Genomic DNA, 18802 nt, shown 5'->3' on the forward strand with positions numbered 1-18802 from the left:
CTCTTGAACTTTACTTCTGAACTTTGTACTCCTGTATTTTTCTGTGCGATGCCACTGATTGGAAGGCTTTTTTTTTTTACTTCTAGTTGTTAAATGTGTCTGCAGATAACTGGGAGACTCTTCCATTTGGTTAGCTTCCTCATTGTGCTCTTATGACAGGCAAATATTTAACCAAATGTTTGCTTTATGAGTAGCTAGGTCGGTTGGAATTAGAAACAGCCTTGGAATTACCTCTGCAATCTCAGATCATCAGAACGCTTAAGAAAAGAACATGAAATGAAGAAGACAGAAATACCATATTGTTTCCTGGAGTTGCCTATAGAATTGCATACATCTAACACCTACAGCTCTTCTCAGCATGGCCATAATACCCTCCCTGGAAACCTGGTAAGTTTTCAGCACAAGAGAGACACCCATGAGATTTGCTGAACTCACAATGCTAGGTGGGGGTGGGGGTGGGGTGGGAAAGGAAGGCATTTTTCAGGGATTATCATATCAGAAAATTAGAGGGGGTGCTTAATTCTCCACCCAACCACTTATTTTCTTTTGCAGCTTACCTTCCCTTGAAATAAGCCTAGGGGAGCATTGGCAGATGCATCTGGCCAATTGCAGAGGAACTATTTGACTTGAACCCTAGAGCTGAAGCAGACTAGATAGCTAAGGGGAGTTTTAAGCACCAATTACTCTCTGCAATCTTTCTCCATCACTTCCATGACTTAGGAGGCACTAGTTTGCTGGTGGCATCTAGTGTAGGGTGTCTGCCAGAGATGGAAGGGAGTGACTGTATTCTAAATTGCTTGACATATTATTTGTAGGGTATTGTAGCTTTGGCATGATATTCCCATAGTAATACTTTATTTTCAGTTAAAAAGCATAGCGCATTTATTTTCAATTTCAAAAAGTTTAGCACATCTGAACAATACAGGAATGGAAAACTTCCTAATCCTCTTCTGTAATTTATGACCTTGTACTTACTACGGCAAATCCCATCACTCTTTGCCCTGCATACACCATCTCTACTTGATCCCTTCCTCACCAAACATATTTTGTTCATGTTTGATTGCAATTTATCTCTCTTGTTCAATTTTGACATGGCACCCTAAGTAGAGTGCAAGTGTTGTCATACAGAAGAAATTTGTTCCCATCCTGCTGTGCTTTGTTGGTGAAGACCTGACGTTAGGAGCTTCAGTAATGAATGGGAGGATGAACCAGTTTGAGCATTCAGATCAACTCTGGTCAAAGTGAGATGGTTGCCTCAGGGCAAAACTTGGGATGGGTAAATGAGATGTAGTGGTGGATGCCTTTCTAGAGACCATCTTGGGGTTTCCTTACTCTGTTGGAGGACAGGACCTGAGTTGTACCCACTAAGTAATGTATTGTCCTTAAATGTGATGGTGGATGATGTTTTATCATTAATGCTAAAGGAAGATTTAGTTATAGATAATGGTTGACTTCCTTACGGGAAATGGGAGGGACACATTGTCATGTTTGTGGCTTTAGACTGAATGAAAAGTGCCAGCCTATTTCCTCTAAGTATCGTTGATGAGACAATGTTGGACCAAGTCTGTGTTCAACCCCCTGCTTAGCTTAAAAGGGTGTCCTCTTGAGTTCAGGTTAACCCATTTGTAGGATAGTTCTTGTAGAGCAAAGGAGAATTACTTCCTCATGATACTCTGACTCCCCAGGAGAGAGGAAAGAAAAAGTAGCTAGGAAGGTACAGAACTGTTATCCAATGGTTTTTTTTCTGTTTTTCATGTTCAGAAACTTGGAATACTGCATAGATTAGGATACAGATAGTCCTCAACTTATGTTCACAGTTGAGTCCAAAATTTCCATTGTTAAGCAAGACAGTTATGTGAGTTTTGCCCCATTTTATGACCTACCTTGCCCCATTTTATGACCTAACCTTGCCACTGTTGTTAAATGAATCACTGCAGTTAAGCTAGGTCCAGGCAGAAGAAGAACATCATGGCTTCAAAATCTAAGGGACTGGTTTGGACAAAACTCAGCAGCACATTTTCGTGCGGTGGCTGATAAAAACAGGATCACCAACATGATCGCCAATGTCCGATTACGGATATGGCACAAGAAGAAGAAGAAGAATTTAAGTTAGTAACATGGTTGTTAAGTGAATATGATTTCCCCATTAAGGAAGTTGCAAAAGATGATCACATGTCCCTAGGACACGGCAATCACCTTAAATACATGCCAGTTGCCAAGCGGCTGAATTTTGATCATGTGACCATAAGGATGCTGCATGTGAAAAACAGACATAAGTCACTTTTTTCAGTGCCAGTATAATTTTGAGCAGTCACTAAATGAATGGTTGAAAGTTGAGGACTACCTGTAGAAGGTATATTTTCTAGACTGCAATCCCACTGGCATTTACAAGTACAGAGTTTTGCAATGAGGGGTTTTTCTAGCCCTACCAGGTGATGCCAGATATAAAAGCTGAACTTTTCTGTATACAAAGTACCCGCTGTATTGTGCTTCGGTGGTTTCCCCTGATTTGGCAATACAGATTCTGAGTCAAGAAAACTTGGATGCACACAGAATTGCATTTCTTTATTTGTCCCCACAAAGCCATTCTCCATTTTTTTCCCATCAGAAACTATTTATTTAATATACAGTATGTAGCTTTCAATTAAATATGTTGTTTGCATTTGTGTATTCTGTGCAGTCGGTCCCTAAATGAAACCTATAATGAAACCTGTACAAGTCTAGTAGACCTGGAGCCTGTTTTGCATTATTCACTTCTTCCATCAGTAAGTAAAACTATAAATAACTTAACCATGATTGTGAGCAACATTCCTTGTATCCTCGGGACCCAGGGATTTTCTTTCCTTCTTTTGTAGATTGCCATAATTGTGGTGCTGTCTTGTCTTGAAAAAAGAGCCAGGAGAAATGTAATTGATGAAAAATTCCATCTCCTCAACAGGAGATGCGGGGTTGTTGTGTAAGTGTGCAGAATTATTTTGTTTCAATCTTCTTCTTTACTTCCTCCTTTACCACTTCGGGTGGCTCTTGTTCTTTTGATGGTCTCAACCACTGTTAATTGATGTTGTTATAGTGTCTCTCCATCTTGTTCTGAGTCCGCCTCATGTTCTTTGATCTTCTCCTCTTTTTGTATGTCCCTTGTATGATATAGAATCCTACAGTATCCTCTCCAGGTGAGCAGACCACTTTATTTGCTGCTTCTGTATGTAATGTAAGATTGGTTCTATGCCAATTCTTTCTCTTATGATCTTGTTTCTCATTTGCTTCGGTAGCTGCATAATTATAGCATATTTCAGGCTAGAGAGTAGAAACTCGGAAAGCCTTTAAGACTATAGACAATTTCTAATTCTGAGTTAAAAGAATATAAGAGGAGCTGCCTTGCTGGATTGGAACATAAAGCTACTTAGAATCACAAGGAATAGAAAATATACAGACATAGGTCAATCAATCAATCCCCACTGAGGTCAACAAGTCTATTCAAGTAGATGCTAAAGGTAAAGGTAAAGGTTCCCCCGCACATGTGTGCTAGTCGTTTCCGACTCTAGGGGCCGATGCTCATCTCCGTTTCAAAGCCGAAGAGCCAGCGCTTGTCCGAGGACGTCTCCGTGGTCATGTGGCCGGCATGACTAGACGCCAAAGGCGCACGGAAGGCTGTTACCTTCCCATCATAGTGGACCCTATGTTTCTACTTGCATTTTTACGTGCTTTCAAACTGCTGGGTTGGCAGAAGCTGGGACAAGTAACAGGCGTTCACTCTGTTATGCGGCACTTGGGATTTGACCCGCCAAACTGCCGACCTTCTGATTGACAAGCTCAGCGTCCTAACCCACTGAGCCACCGCGTCCCTAAGTAGATGGTAGAGATATCTAAAATTAGTAGCTATCTGGAAAAAGAGAGTCCCCTTGCCTATTACCGTAGCTTGTTCTACTGTCAAATACTTAACTCCATGTAGACATTCTTCCTACACTTAGTTGAAAACTTCTTTCTTATAATTTAAACATGCAATTGTAATATCTTTTTTCCCCACAGACCCTTAGATTTAATGGAAACATGCAGCAGTCGATGGGCAATGGGTTTTGCCTTTGGAGCTACAGCTAACAAAGTCATGATACTGTTTGCAGATGGTTATTACCCTCTGCGAGTGCTGCCACAATGGATTAAAGGTAAAAGATCCTGTTAGAACATTTCAGCCTACAGCCTAAATCACTTCCCTTCACATCCTGATCAGCCTTCACGTCTGTGGTGTAATTTATAAAAAGGGGTTGGGAGTAAAGTGAAGAAACAGCCAAAATGTGGAAATTCTCTCTCCAACATAAAAGATATAGCACGGCTTGGTTAACTTGAGGCTACATGTAAATGTGTCATAAGGCACAGTTAACTTCTCAGTTTTCTCTTGTCACATTCATCTTTTCTCCTGATTCATCAATTTATTCTGCATTACTTGTGGGGATCCATTTAAGCAATATTCTTGTTTAAATGCATTTGCTGAATATTTGCAATTCAGTAAGAGGACAGCTGGCAAACTTCTCCCAGTTCAATACTCTTGAACTATTAATTATTAAATTTATATACTATGCATCTCACTTTGAAAAGTGACTCCAGGCAGCTAGAAAATTCTAGCTAGAACTAGAAACTTTACACCCAATTTAAGCACTCAGTTGTGCCAGTGTATTTTTTAATTCTGGTACTAGAAATATCCTTAATAATGAAGAAAAGCAGATACTTCAAACTCTGGACTTCAGACTAAATACATATCAGTCCCCAACTTAACATGATTCACTTAACAATCACAGTGACTGGTTTAACAACTGTGGAAAAAGGGTCATAAACTCACTCACTGGGACACAACTCACCCTGTCTTGTTTAGCAACAGAAATGTTGGGCTCAACTGTGGTCATAAGCCAAGGACTACCTGTAATGCTTAGATGGGTCGGTGCTTCTAAATTGGGTCTGAGTTAAACCAACCTGGTCCCTGCAGATTTGTTGAGAGTGCAGCCATTTTGGCTATGAATTCTGGAGTTTGCCATCCAGTTTAGCTGTGACAACCATCAGTGCCACCACCAGGAAATGAGTTTCCTACCTTCTATAGCAAAAGCCCACATTTTATTATTGAGCTATGGGTCTTCCTAAGACTGGACCTTAGTGCATTTATGCCTGCACATTATCTTCCCATTATGGGGATTTCATCATCCATTTTCTATCTTTTTTACAGCCATTGCTATTCTGATTGGTGCCACAGAAGTGGGCCTTTCCTCCTATCCGTTCTTTGCTTGCCTTTCAACACACATGCAGATCACGGGGGCCACACTTGGATTCCTTTACACAGCAGCTTGGTGAGCATCCTGAGAAATTGGCTTGACTGTGCATAAAACGATGAGCACCAGAAAGAAGGTTGTGAGAGAATCTGACAAAATGTCTGCCCGCAACTCACATATTCCCAGGAAGAGAATATGTTCAAAGAGTTAAGGGTTTTCATTACTGTTCAGATCTACTAGCCAGCTTTATCATATAAGGCTATCCCAGTTTCTTTTCAAATTCAAGTTGTTAGTCATGAACAATGCCGGTAGGTTTCCACCATTTCTTTTTAAAATGGCTCATTTGCTTTTGAAAACACACCACAGCTAACACCAGATTGCCATAGTTTGTTCTGTCCCTATATTGTCACACCGGGCAGATATCCATCTGCTGAACGTTGCAGCTAAAAAAAATCATTTTAAATGCTTCACAGATACTAGAGGACAAGAGACAAGAGGAAGGCTGAGCACTGAGAATGAGGCAGTGTAACATTTGAGAAATACGGAAAATAATTCTGAATGAATGTTTAGAGAAGTGGATTGTCTGATCCTTTTCAGAACCTGGGAGAAAAATCCCTGAACAAATAAGACAGCGAAATCCCCATCCAAGGAAGTAGCTCTGCGGCACAGATCGTACAATAAGCTAGGCTGAAATGCAACTGGCAAGCTTGTGCTTCGCTGTGTTTTTCACAAGACAAGCCCATACAGTTTGTTCGTAATTCAGTGTCTTGTGTGACTGCAGGCAATTGAGTAAAACGGAGAATCACAGATCCGTTGAGTACGTGTGGGAGTGTGACAGCTTATTACCGAGGCAGCTCTGTGCATAGCCCTAGCTTCACATATTTTCCTGACAGAGATCAAGCAACTGGAAGCTCCTGCAAGCTTTCTCCTTGTCCACAAGTCAAGGCAGACCTGCCACCTTCTCTTGTTATCTCTGAGGAACTTTAGATCTGTTGTGATTCAGGGTCAGCCTGTGGGTTCGGCAGTTGGGTCAGACGACTCAGAGGAGGAGGGGGGGGTGTTGAAGACCTTGCTGAGGGGGTTGAAGATCTTGCTGATGAGAGCCCTCAGCCAGGCCCCTCCCACTTGGTCACCACGGAGACCCAGCTGTGTGAGCCTGACAGTGTGGATGAAGATGACCCACAGCTGGCCCTGTTCAAGGACGCCCGACGCAGGAGGCAGTCAATTAGGAGTAAACAGAGGAAGGCAATGGGGCTTCTCGGAAGGAGGCAGAGAGAAGCCACGCCCTGAACTATATAAGGGGAATGTCTGGGAGGGCTGGTTTGCTGAAGGCAACCGCTCGGATGGTTCATGTTTCTTTAAGCTCCTGTTTCTTGGTTCGTGTCTTGTTTGTTTTTGTTGCCATAAATTTGGCAGGCGTAATTCCAGCCTCTTGCCGTTTGTGGAGGGGTTGTCCCTGCCTTTTCTGCAGGGCCGGTAGCAGGTTGGTACAGAACAAGATCCAGCAGCAATCTCCTATTTCTTCATAAACCAATAAACACCCAGAAAACAATGAGTGTCACACTAAATGTTTTGTTACTCGTTAGCTAGTTTATCTAGTTCGGTTCCAAATTTTTGTGATACATCATGCCTTGTCTTATCCTCAGCTCCCAGAGGAAACAGTTTAAAGTTATCTGTTGTTGTTGTTGTTAGTTGCAAAGTCGTGTCCGACCCATCGCGACCCTATGGACAACGTTCCTCCAGGCCGTCCTGTCCTCTACCATCTGCTGGAGTCCATTTAGGCTCACGCCTACTGCTTCAGTGGCTCCATCCAGCCACCTCATTCTCTGTCGTCCCCTTCTTCTATTGCCCTCGATCTTTCCCAGCATTAGGCTGTAGCTGCTCCAATTTTAAAATCAGTTTTATTCCAAAAGGTTGAAATCTGTACCAAAAAGTCAAGAATTTTTCCAGACTGAGGCCAACTGACAAAAAAAAGAAAAGAAAAACCTGTAAAAAAGAAGAAGAAGAAAAGAAAAAGAAGATGGGGACTGTAGGGGAAATCCAAGTGAGATTCACAGTACTTTCCCAAACAGTGTTCTGTATGCAGCCACAGCGATGTGGACAGTTGAAATGAAACGAGTGGCTGTAAATCACACTACTGTAGGCACCAGCTGGACTCAGTGAAAGGCCAGGACTCTGTGGGACCTTCTGGGCATTTGTACTGTCCAGAGAGAGGGGATGGTAACAGAGGAAACAGGAGGAAAGCCAGTTTGGCAGCTTGATGGACAGATGTCAGTCTGTTTGAAAGCAGGAGGAATCTGGTGGTGTTTCCTGGACAGGGGTTCAGTGGGGTGGGGTGGGGAAGGGGATAAATGGATGAATGGATGGACAGTTAGGCAGATAGAAAGTCAGAAGAAAATCACCACAATAAAATGCGGCATAACAATTAGCAGTTATAATGAATGGTCACAGTTACTATACTGTGAGCCCCAGTATTGTCTTGGTTATCAAATAGGTCATAGGATACTGTGAGTTGTAGTCCCAGCTTAGGCACGAGAGTCAGCCGGGTGACCTTGAGTCAACCACTTTCTCTTAGCCAACCCACCATACAGGGTTGTTGTGTGGAAAATAGGAGGAAGAACGTGGGTTGGATATGTTTGCTGTCGTGAGTTATTTGTAAAAATAATAAAAGCAGATGCAAATAAATAACATAAATAAAAAATACTGTAAAATAAAATAAATTTACCTGTACTTTTTATATTACGTAGGTCCTCCTCATTTCAGTCATATGAACCTTATGCACGTTTAATCTCCCAGCATATAGATCTGAATTGCTCCTAATTAAAGTCCTCTCTATCAGTCTTGTGAAAACTTGACCAACCGCTGAAAAAGATATGTGTGTGTGTTTGTGTGTGTGCCATGAATCCAATAGCATTCATTGAACAGGTAATGCAATGTCCTTTTTTTGAAACCTGAAGGTGATACAGATAAAGCCATGCAATGCTTGTCCATAGCAGCCATCCAAATGTTTTTGCTACTGTTTCAGACCTTACTGGGCTCAGCTGTGTAGAAAGACAACAGCTAACTGGCGAATACAGATGACCACACCAGCCTGAAACAACCAAGGTGCGGCTCTCTGTTAATGCTTGATGGTGAAGAATAAGACGTTTCCTATCCCTTGAGGTTGCCATGAGTGGTGATGAAATAGGGAGAATTACCTCAGGAGACCTTAACCTTACTCATTCATGAGCCGTGAGATGAAGGCAAGGAAGCACCATGAGAACACAACAACAACAACAACAACAAAAAGATGTTGGCAGAGCATATTTGTAGGAATTCTCCCTCTGGTTATGTTTTAGGAGCAGGACTTGCTTATTTGACTTGCATCAGTTTCTTGGATTTCTTCGTCCAGCCACTGATTCATTACCCTGCGGGCTTCCTTCCTCGAAGGGAAATACCAAACTCTTTTGCATTGCAGCATGTGATTAATATAATGCTTTATTTCCCTTTCATTGGGAGATGCAGTTATAATTAGTTGCTGAGCAACATTCTTGGAGAGATGCTCTGAGGAGCAGAGAGTTTCCATAGCATCGCTTTTCTTTTGCATGTCCAAGGAGACATCTTTTTTTTTCCATGTCATTCTTGTAGCCCGTCTCTACAATTTTGTCTTTTTCTTTGCATTTTTTACTCTTTTCTATTTTTCATCCCTTTTTTTAGTTTGTATTAGTTTTTAACTATTGCAGTTGTAAGCTTTAATAAAATTATTATTATTTTTTTTTTTTAAAAAATACTGGATAGGAGACTGATAGGAAACATCACAGCTGTAGAGGAGATGGGGTGATGAGTGAAAGTCCCACTTCTCCCAAGAATAGAAAACAAGATTCTCTCTTGGTGGCAAGAAATCACTAGGAGTCAAGCTCACATCAAAAGAGATATTACTTTTTATGTACATTGAAAGCAAAGTAAATTTCATAATGATAAATAGATTACAGAATACATTCGTAATGCTGGGATGATCTGCTTTTTAGTAGAGAATGTTCGTAGCTCAGTGTTGAACTATGAGTCCTTGGTGCTCTCTGAAGTTGGTTGTTTTCTTGCATATGTTTCATTACCAAACTAGGCAACATCATCAGTGCTAGTAAGGAGTGAGGTTTGCTCTCATTTTGGTGTTGTCATGTCCTTGATTGGCCTGTTGTTTACTGTTAGCTTCTTTGACAGTTCTTGCTTGGGGTATTGTTTGCTTCTTGATTGTTCGTCTCATGTTAATCTTGATGTTAATCTCTGCTCATCTGGGTATTGATTGCTAGTGAGGAGATGTTTTGGTCTTTTCGATCTGTTTTTTTTTAATTTAAAAATATATATTATGTTATACTAGTATTAAGAATTGTCATACTTTGCATTGCCTTGGAATAGACTGGTGTGAGGATTGACTCTTAAGAAAACTCCCCCCCTCAGGAAATTGGATGCTGAGTCCAATTTCTGAGTAGTTCAAATAAATACAATCCTAAATCAGCCTACCAATAACTCTGAGACTTTTAGTATAAGGTGTTCTCAGGTTCAGAGAAATGAACTTTCTCTTTAGTAAGAGGGGATATCTTTCAGGTGTATGTTCGTCCATGAATGTTTTCTCCTTGCAAGGCAGAAATAAAGGAATTTCTTTTCCAGTTAAAAAGCATAGAGCAACCAATTAGAAGAAAGTAAACATAGTTTTAAATTGATTAAGATGTAGCAGAAGCCAGGTTATTAGACTTTGTTCACTTTAATAGTACAGTAGACTAGAAAGAGCATCTCTTTGCAATGCAACTACAGTAGAAATAAAGGAAAATCAATTTTGGAGCATGGAAATTGTTATGCCACTCTTTGGTTCATTTATTGCTACATAGACTATGATATGGCATTAAAATAATAATAGGAAAAAATCAGACTGATTAGACATGCTCGGATTATAAATTTGTTCAAATTACTGTGACATTTATAAAACAGGGTTATCAGGCCTGAAGCACAGAAATTTGGGTGTTGTTAGAAGGCAGCAGAGATGGAGTAAATTCTTAATACTTTGCTTCCATCTAGTTGCAGTCTAGATTTTTGCAGCCCAGATCTGCTAGTTTACTAACTTCACTGGCTTAAGCATAGCGGTGTGGTATAAGGTGTATAATTTAAGGTAGAATTACAGGAAATGTTACGAATGATGGGAATAACATCAAAATATAGAAGGCAGAGATCCCTCAATTATTTGTTGCAGGTGACCATGGATGGATTGTGGGATTATTGGATTTCCGCCTGCACAATTAGTTTAGTGAATAAAATCTCCGGAAGCATTATGTGTTGTACAGATGCATTATAGATCATTTCTGAGGAGTGGCATCTCTATTAAGTGATGATGGGTGGTTGGTATCAAGTGATTGGGGATTATCTGCTTGGATAATTCTCCACCCATCTAATATTGGAATTAAATAAAATTTCATCTGACAGGGTAGTGCTAATGGTGGATGCAAATTACTGTAACTTCTCAACACGTAAAATAGCAAATGAGGCTCAGCAAATTCTTTACACTTTATGATGCATGGATATTAAGCATTTAGTTTCCAATCCCTTTATCTTTTGAAGAACAGGTCAGAACTGGAATAGACTTTACTCTCACTTTAACAGAAAGGCTATTTTTGGTGACTGTACATCCGTGCCCGACAATTGGAAAAATCCTCTCATTAATTCCTTCTACAAAGAGAATGCTAGAAAATGTGAAAACAAAAATTATAGGAGCATTAATGTAAGTTTTGGCAGAATTTTCATAGCAAAGCTATAAAGGATAAAACTAAGCAATGTTTGAGAGTCATAGAATTGCTTTAAGTTGATCAAGGCTGCACAGTTCAGTTTTTGGTTTTCAGCATGTCCTTGAGAATAAATAAGAAAATTTATGGTATATTAGTTGATATAAAGAAGGCATATATTAAAGCGAATAGGCTTGAATCATGAAACATTTTGTGAAAAAATGGAAAGATAAATCATGTATGGGTTACTTCGAGCAGAATACCTCACTGGGGAAGCTAGATATGTGTTGATTATGGATGTGGCTGTGCATGCATTTTTGGATTTGAACAATGTCACACTCATGATTCAGAACCCAGGAGATTTGCAGTAAAAGTTAGACGCATTGTATAATGAAACAAGGAGTGTGGATTGAACTATTTTTTTGCTGATTGCATCTGACAGGCAAAATACAGAATACTGTTATACATAAATTAAAAAAGAGATTTTACTCTGTATATCTTAATAGTCTGTTTATCAAAATGGGGAAACAGAAAAAATGTAAGATGTGCAAACAATAGTAGAAAAGTAGTGCATAGTTTATGGGGTGTTGCTTGTGTGAAAGAAATGAAAACTTATTTATTTATTTTTACAGCATTTTCTTTTACAAAATCTCACAAGATTCAGCCAGACAATGACCATGTTTAAGGACATACTTCTGCAAATTTTATATATAGAAGTGAGAGTTGGATATATTAAGAAAAACCTAAAATTGTATACAGTGGGAATACGTACTCAGGTGGTGTGTGTATAAAGGAAAGATAGAATCATGAATGAAGAATGCTGAATAAATACGTAGTGAGTACAAAAATAAGTGACTGACGCAATAAATGATTGAGGTGGTTTAGTCACATAGAGGAAATGGATGAGGATCATTCAAATGTGTGAAAAAAGAATGAATGAGTTGAAAATAAAAACATGCCTGGATGAAGCTAATGGGGAAGTTTAAAGTACAAAAGGCAGTATATGAATCAGGGCGTGGATACAATGAAAACAAGATTTACAAGGTGAGAAGGATATGGGGAGGTGTATTAAGCAGTTTCTCATATATCTTTCCTCTATTGTTTATTTTTTTCCTGCACATTGAAGAATAGCAAGTGGTGTGATGACTATTATACAGTATGAATATACAAAATATAAGCCCAGCTTGGAAGATTCCTCTAGCTAGAACTTGGCTAACTTTGAAAAACTAAGTAAGTTTAGGCCTGGTTAATACAAGGATAGGAAATGTCCAGGAAATATCAGGATTAGAGGCTGCAAATAACATCCTAGACCAGCGACCCCTCCCAACCCTTTTGGGCACCAGGGACCAGTTCCGTGCAAAGAGGTTTTCCCATGGTTTGGAAAGGCTGTGGTTTCATGTGCTGCCTGCATCCCGCAGATGGGGCTTCACTTGTTTGCCATGGACTGGTGCCAGTCCATGGACCAGGGTTTGGGGACCCCTGTCCTAGAACAAACCAGTGGTCAACCACTTCCAGTTAAATATTGCCAAGAAAACTATAGGAATATATACACAAAGTCAGCAAAGCTCAAGCTCAATTTGAATACAGTAGTTTTTATATATACAATTATTATCATAGTGTATTTTCAAATACCATATACTAGTTATATTTTTTCTATATGACCTATTCATCTGTGTATGTATATGTGTATGTCTGTATTGGTTGTATATATTAAGATATTATAGAACTCTGATGATTTTGTTTCCCCCGTGTTAACTCTCCCACCAATTGCTTTTTGGTAATGGAGGATACTACTGTCACAACAGAGAGCTGGGGCCTCATGGATCCCTCTGATGTTTAGGTGAAATGCTACAAAAATCAAAGCAAATCAAAGATCATGGATTGCACTGCTGAAATTAGGTATCCTGCATTTTTCTGTATTTCTGTGATGTAAGTACGTGGATCTGAGGAGTATGAATTTCCTCCAATTTTACTGATAGATCATGGGTTGCACCGTAGATATGGCAAAGCCTAATACTTTGTTTCTTACTCCTGCTACCCCCTCAGTAACTAAAAGGTTACAAAAAAGGTCTGAATGTTCTATTCTGAGAAGCTGATTAATTCTTAATCTTATCCCATGATTGGTACTGGTCAGTTTCTATGGCTACATAAGATTCTGATGAAACACATATGATTAGATTTAATTTCAGGACTTTGATTTTCTAAGCTATACTTCATAACTGAAGTTCTTTGTTTGTTCTGGCAGGTTTGTAACTATGGCTGTGCACATTGGAAAGTGCCCACACGGAAAAGTTAGTATGTACCTATTTAATAACAGTGCAAAATGTGGATCTCTTTCTCTCTGTCTCTCTGTCTCTGTCTCTCTCACCTCTCTCTCATTCTCTCTCTCACCCACACCCACCCACCCACACCCTTGCCTGTGTGTCTATCACCATTTAGCATTGTGGTAATATAATTGTGAAACACTTATGAATGCTCATCCTAGACATCTTATAAGTCAGCTGCCTTCATTTTCCATGTACATTAGTTTACAATTCCTATCAGCCACAAAACTGACATGAGCAATAACTATATTGTCTTCCTTTTCTTCAATGGGAGCTGTAACTGAAAGATAACCAACCTAAGAGGAAAGATTAAAGAGGCTCAGGAAACAAAATGTCTACTTCCATTATTGTATTCTTGAGAAAACCCAAGATGAATTTTCCTCAATTCAGTTTAATTCAGTTCAAAAGAGAAGCATTCTTTATGGCATTTTGAGCTTCAGGAGCAAAGATGGCATATGAAATAAACATGGAACAAAGGTGGCTTGAAAGAAGAGCAAGTTCAATGCTCAGAGGTGCCTCTTTAACACTTCTGGTAATTTAATGTCTCCTGCCCACTTGCTTTTCTTCAGTTGTTTCTCATCATGCTGGGTCCTTCCTTTATGGGAAAAAAAGAGGGAGATGTGAGCGAGTGCTGTCATGTCACTTTTAAGATGCTGCTTGTGTAGCTCCAGATGCAGCCTGGACAAGGAATGTAAAGAGAATCTCAAGGGTGCTTTGTAGTGTTTCCAGCTAACACCAACAACAGGGAAAGCCTTTTTCACCAAGCCAGCATGTCTGAGACATGTTTCAAGTTGTCAGCTGCAAAGCCACTTATGGATTTGCTGGCAGACAAAGTGAGGGCAGAAAGCCAGCCATTCAACTGAGCTCTGGATTGAATCAGAGCCCGCAGCCCAACTGAACATTCAAAGTGTTAATGCTGAGGCTCAGAAGGAAGAGAGATGTGGGCAGATTTTGCAGATGGCAACATATTGTGATCCTGTGGCTGAAGGGCTAATCATGAGGAGACTGTCTGGCATAGCAATGGTTCATTGTAGGACCAGCAGATAACAGCTTGATCCTATTTTTCTCTGCACAGATTTTAGGATATTATGAGAAGGTTATTTTCTATTGGCCTTCCTTGTTCTGCCAGCTTTTTCTGCTAGGGAAATTCACCCACATGTTGATAAAAGCGTCATGGGCCCGCTTCCAGACAGGCCTTCCGACGGTGAGTATTCACGGAGTATTTCTTCCCCTTTGCACTCCATGGGTCCCTTTGCAGGTGTACTGTGCCCTCCAGATGTTGCCCAATATTCTCACAATGCCCAGTCTAATGTCCAACACCTCCAATAACTGAAGCTGTTAGACATTAGAACTCAACAGGATTTGGAGGGCCATAAACAAGGGACGCGGTGGCTCAGTGGGTTAGGACGCTGAGCTTGTCGATCAGAAGGTCGGCAGTTTGGCGGGTCGAATCCCGAGTGCCGCGTAACAGAGTGAGCGCCTGTTACTCGTCCCAGCTTCTGCCAACCTAGCAGTTCGAAAGCACGTAAAAATGCAAGTAGAAAAATAGGGACCACTACGGTGGGAAGGTAACAGCGTTCCGTGCGCCTTTGGCGTCTAGTCATGCCGGCCACATGACCACGGAGACGTCCTCGGACAAGCGCTGGCTCTTCGGCTTTGAAACGGAGATGAGCACCGGCCCCTAGAGTCGGAAACGACTAGCACGCATGTGCGGGGGAACCTTTACCTTTACCTAAACATCCACCCCTATTTTAGGGGATCTTCTTGACTTATTTCCAGTTAATCCACCTAATTCTGAGAAAAGAAGATCTTATCAACAGCCACAACATTTCTTTAATCCAATATTTTAAGATTTGGGTTTCCTTTGTACATAATATGTGAAAGTTGACAAGTAGTCCTTACAAATTGCTCGTTGTTATGCTCAAATTTATGATAGCGCTGAACAAGTGGTACTTATGACTGATCCTCAAAGTTCTGGCCATCAGAGCACCCCTGTGGTCACCTGGTCACCATTTGCGACCTTCTCTGCCTTTATTTTCTTGCCAAACCATTCCAGGAGAAATGGGAGGCTGTATTTCAGGGGTGGGGAACTATGGTTCTTTTATGATTTGTGGACTTCAAATGCCAGAATTCTGGCTCAGGAATTCTGGGAGTTGAAGTCCACAAGTCAAAAAAGAGCCATAGTTCCCCACATCTCCTGTAGTTGGTGACATTGCAGGCAGTAGCGTCCATCATTGCTTCCATCTCTCACCTGTATACACAAATATGTTGTGGAAGGGAAGATATTTTCAAGATACTTTCAAAATACTTTGGATAAATGACACACTTTTATATTCACCCTAAAGTTGAATTAAATATTGGACATTCCTCTAATTCTATACCCATTTTCTGGAAAAGTGATGGCAGATAGCTTTTACAAAGTCTTGAAAATGTTTTACATTCTCCTAGATATAAAAATATCAAAAAGAGAAGCACAATTCTATAGAATGGATGGACACACACACACACACACACACACACACACACACACACATTAACCTAGCTCCCTGACTCCACAAAACATTCTTGATTCTAGGTTGTGTTCTCTCCAACTGGTCAGTTATCGAGGAGATCACTCCTATTTGTTCTTCTGTTTATTCATTTATTAAATTTATTTGCCATCCATCTCACCGCTCTGGACTGCTTACAACATTAAAAACAACAAAAACCATAAAGTAGATAATTCTAATAACAAAAATAATAAAAACACAGATTGTAATTAAAGATGGGGAGGGATGAAGTATGATGCAGGCTGCGTGGGTGGGGAAGGGGATTTTTTTTTCCTGGTCCATCAGCCACTTCTAGCGTGACACTCCCCTGTTCCTTATTTCTAACCATTTCTGGCCATTGAAAGGTGTAGGCCCTAAAACAATAAATATTTTTTGTTCCCTGCAGGACAACCCTACTTTACTGGAGACCCATCATGCCCAATACATCCAACAATTGTTGAGGAAACCTCCACTGCAGTGAGGATGCTCGCTTTGTTTGAGGAGCATTTGTTAGGATGTCATATATACCATGTATTCTTAATTTTTAGGGACAGTTCTCTCAGTAATCCGAATTTTGTTTTCTGGGGAACCCCTTCCTAGCTCCCATGAAGATGAAGGGAGGGAGTGGGGAAGAGCATTCAGTCTAGCCAGATTATGTTACAGATAGTTCTTGGCTTACAACCACATTTCTGGCCAGAATTTCCATTGCCAAGCCAGGGGGTTGTTAAGTGAGTTGCACTTAATTTTATGACCATTTTGCCCATGGCTGTTTAGTGAATCACTACAGTTTATATGAATCATGTGATTGCGAAGCGAATCCAGCTTCCTCCCATTGACTTGGCTTGTGGGAAGCTGGCTGGGAAGGTTGCTAATGGCGATCGCGTGACTCTGGCATGCTGCAATCATTGTAAATACACACCAGCACCTCAATTTTGATTACATTGACTGTGGGGAAGCTGCAATGGTCGCAAGTGCGAGGACTGGCTGTAAGTCATTTTTGTGAGAGCTGAACAGTACTACCTGTACCTGACTACCTGTAATTATCTGGTCTACCTTGAAGGGCTGACAGCAAATAATCTCAGGCAATGGCAGATCCATTGATATGGGGAAAGACTCTGAGAAATAATTGTCATTGCTTTCATTTGGCACATACTGACGTTGTGTGAAAATATTAGTCACAAATAACTAGCTCAATAGTGCCCTTAATATCTAGTTCTGAAAGTGATTGGCAGGATGAGATTAAGGGCAAACGATGCCCTAGTCTTAGTGCAATAATGCTGCCCTCAGGACCTTTCATTGCTCAAACCACAAGTTATTAAGATTCAAATTTTTAAACTTTAATTACTCATCATGTTAAAGAAAACCTTTTTTTAAAAACTATCTTGAGTAAAGTTGAATAGGGCAGTTAGGGAGAGAGACAAAAAATATGAGTAAAATTGTGTGTGGCAGTGAAAGAATAATACAGCTCTCACCGCCACATCACTCGCGTCTGCCTGTATTACAAAAGGTTTATTGGGATCTGGGTGTTTCAGTACAGGCTCGGCAGAAAAAAATCCTCTTTAACCTCTCAAATTCTGCTTGACATTCCATTGTCCACTTCAGGGGCTGTCTGGGTTTCACTGGGGACCCCCCCCCTTCGTTTCAACACGTTTGTGAGTGGCAGGGCTATTTGGGCAAACGAAGGGATGAATTGGCGGTAGAAGTTTGCAAACCCCAGGAAACTTTGCAATTGCTTCCTTGTGTGGGGGTGTGTGTGCCCATTCTAACACTGCCCTGACTTTCTTGGGGTCCATTTCAGTACCCTGTGGGGATATGCAATATCCCAGGTAGTCTATTCTTTCCTGGTGAAATTCACATTTCGATAATTTTGCATATAGGTGGGCGGCCCGCAATTTTTTCAGAACTGCTCTGACTAGGTTAATATGTTCCTCTTTGGTCTCAGTGAAGATAAGGAAGTCATCTAGGTAAACCAGGAGCCCCTTATATAGGTGCTCTCTTAGTACTTCATTAATTAATTGCATAAAAACTGCGGGGGCCCCTTGCAGTCCAAATGTCAGGACTTTGGACTGATTGCAACCCATTGGGCAATTGAACACAGTCTTCCATTCGTCCCCTTCCTTAATCCTAATGTGGTAGTATGCTTCTCTCAGGTCTAGTTTGGTAAAAATCCTTCCTTTCGATAGGTGGGATAGCATATCCTTCATTAGGGGTAGGGGATACAGATTACATTCACTAATTGTGTTAAGGGCCCTATAATCCATGCACAAACAAAGAGTGCCGTCCTCCTTTTCCCTGAACAGGACCGGGGCGGCCACTTTGGGTTTGGCAGCCTCAATAAATCCCCTTTCTAGGTTATGAATTTATGAATCTTTCCAACTCCGCCGTTTCTTTGGAGTTCATGGCGTACATCCTGGGCTTTGGGAGTTTTTCCCCAGGTTTGAATTCTATAGCACAGTCTGTGGGCTGGTGAGGGGGGAGCTCATCTGCCCGTTCCTCACTGAAAACTTCAGCAAGCTCCCTGTATTCCTCCAGTATTTATGGTAACCCCTTCTCTTCCCCCACTGATGCTATCTCCTCTCTTTGGGGTGGGGTGGGGGCTTTGGGGTTTTAAGCTCCTATGCTCCCCCTCTGGGAAGTTGGGTTCTGCTGTCCTCCAATTTACCCAGGGGTTCCATTTCTTCAGCCATTCCACTCCTAAAATCATTGGGCATTCCATGCCTGAGGTCACTACAAACCTTATGTCTTCCTCATGGGTCCCCAGGGACAGGTGGACTGGTAAGGTGGCTAGGGTAGCTGGTACCCCCCCTTGCTATGGACCCATCTAGCTGGCCAAAAGAGATTGGTTGTTTTAGTCTCCTCACCGGAATGCCCAAATTTTCCACCAGTGTCGGGCTGATGAGGCAACAGGTGCAGCCAGTCTATTAGGGCTTTTACTTTGATGGTTTCGGGCA

The 18802-nt window shown here is 41.0% G+C and overlaps 1 protein-coding gene across 1 annotated transcript in view; it reads left to right on the forward strand.

Annotated features, from left to right (window-relative positions):
- Positions 1–358: 358 nt before the first annotated feature.
- LOC310636048 (stimulated by retinoic acid gene 6 protein-like) overlaps positions 359–18802 on the forward strand; it is a gene marked incomplete at its 5' end in the record, with an annotated part of 31035 nt that continues 12591 nt past the window's right edge. The window contains 8 exons of the mRNA XM_083355507.1: positions 359–387; positions 2681–2765; positions 2856–2956; positions 4027–4160; positions 5210–5330; positions 13245–13290; positions 14399–14527; positions 16258–16328. Of these exons, the coding sequence (XP_083211633.1) occupies positions 359–387; positions 2681–2765; positions 2856–2956; positions 4027–4160; positions 5210–5330; positions 13245–13290; positions 14399–14527; positions 16258–16328 (716 nt within the window). The remainder of the gene's footprint in view (positions 388–2680; positions 2766–2855; positions 2957–4026; positions 4161–5209; positions 5331–13244; positions 13291–14398; positions 14528–16257; positions 16329–18802) is intronic.

This window comes from Vipera ursinii (genome assembly GCF_947247035.1).
Source record: "Vipera ursinii genome assembly, chromosome: 2".
In the NCBI taxonomy this organism is placed as follows: Eukaryota; Metazoa; Chordata; class Lepidosauria; order Squamata; family Viperidae; genus Vipera; species Vipera ursinii.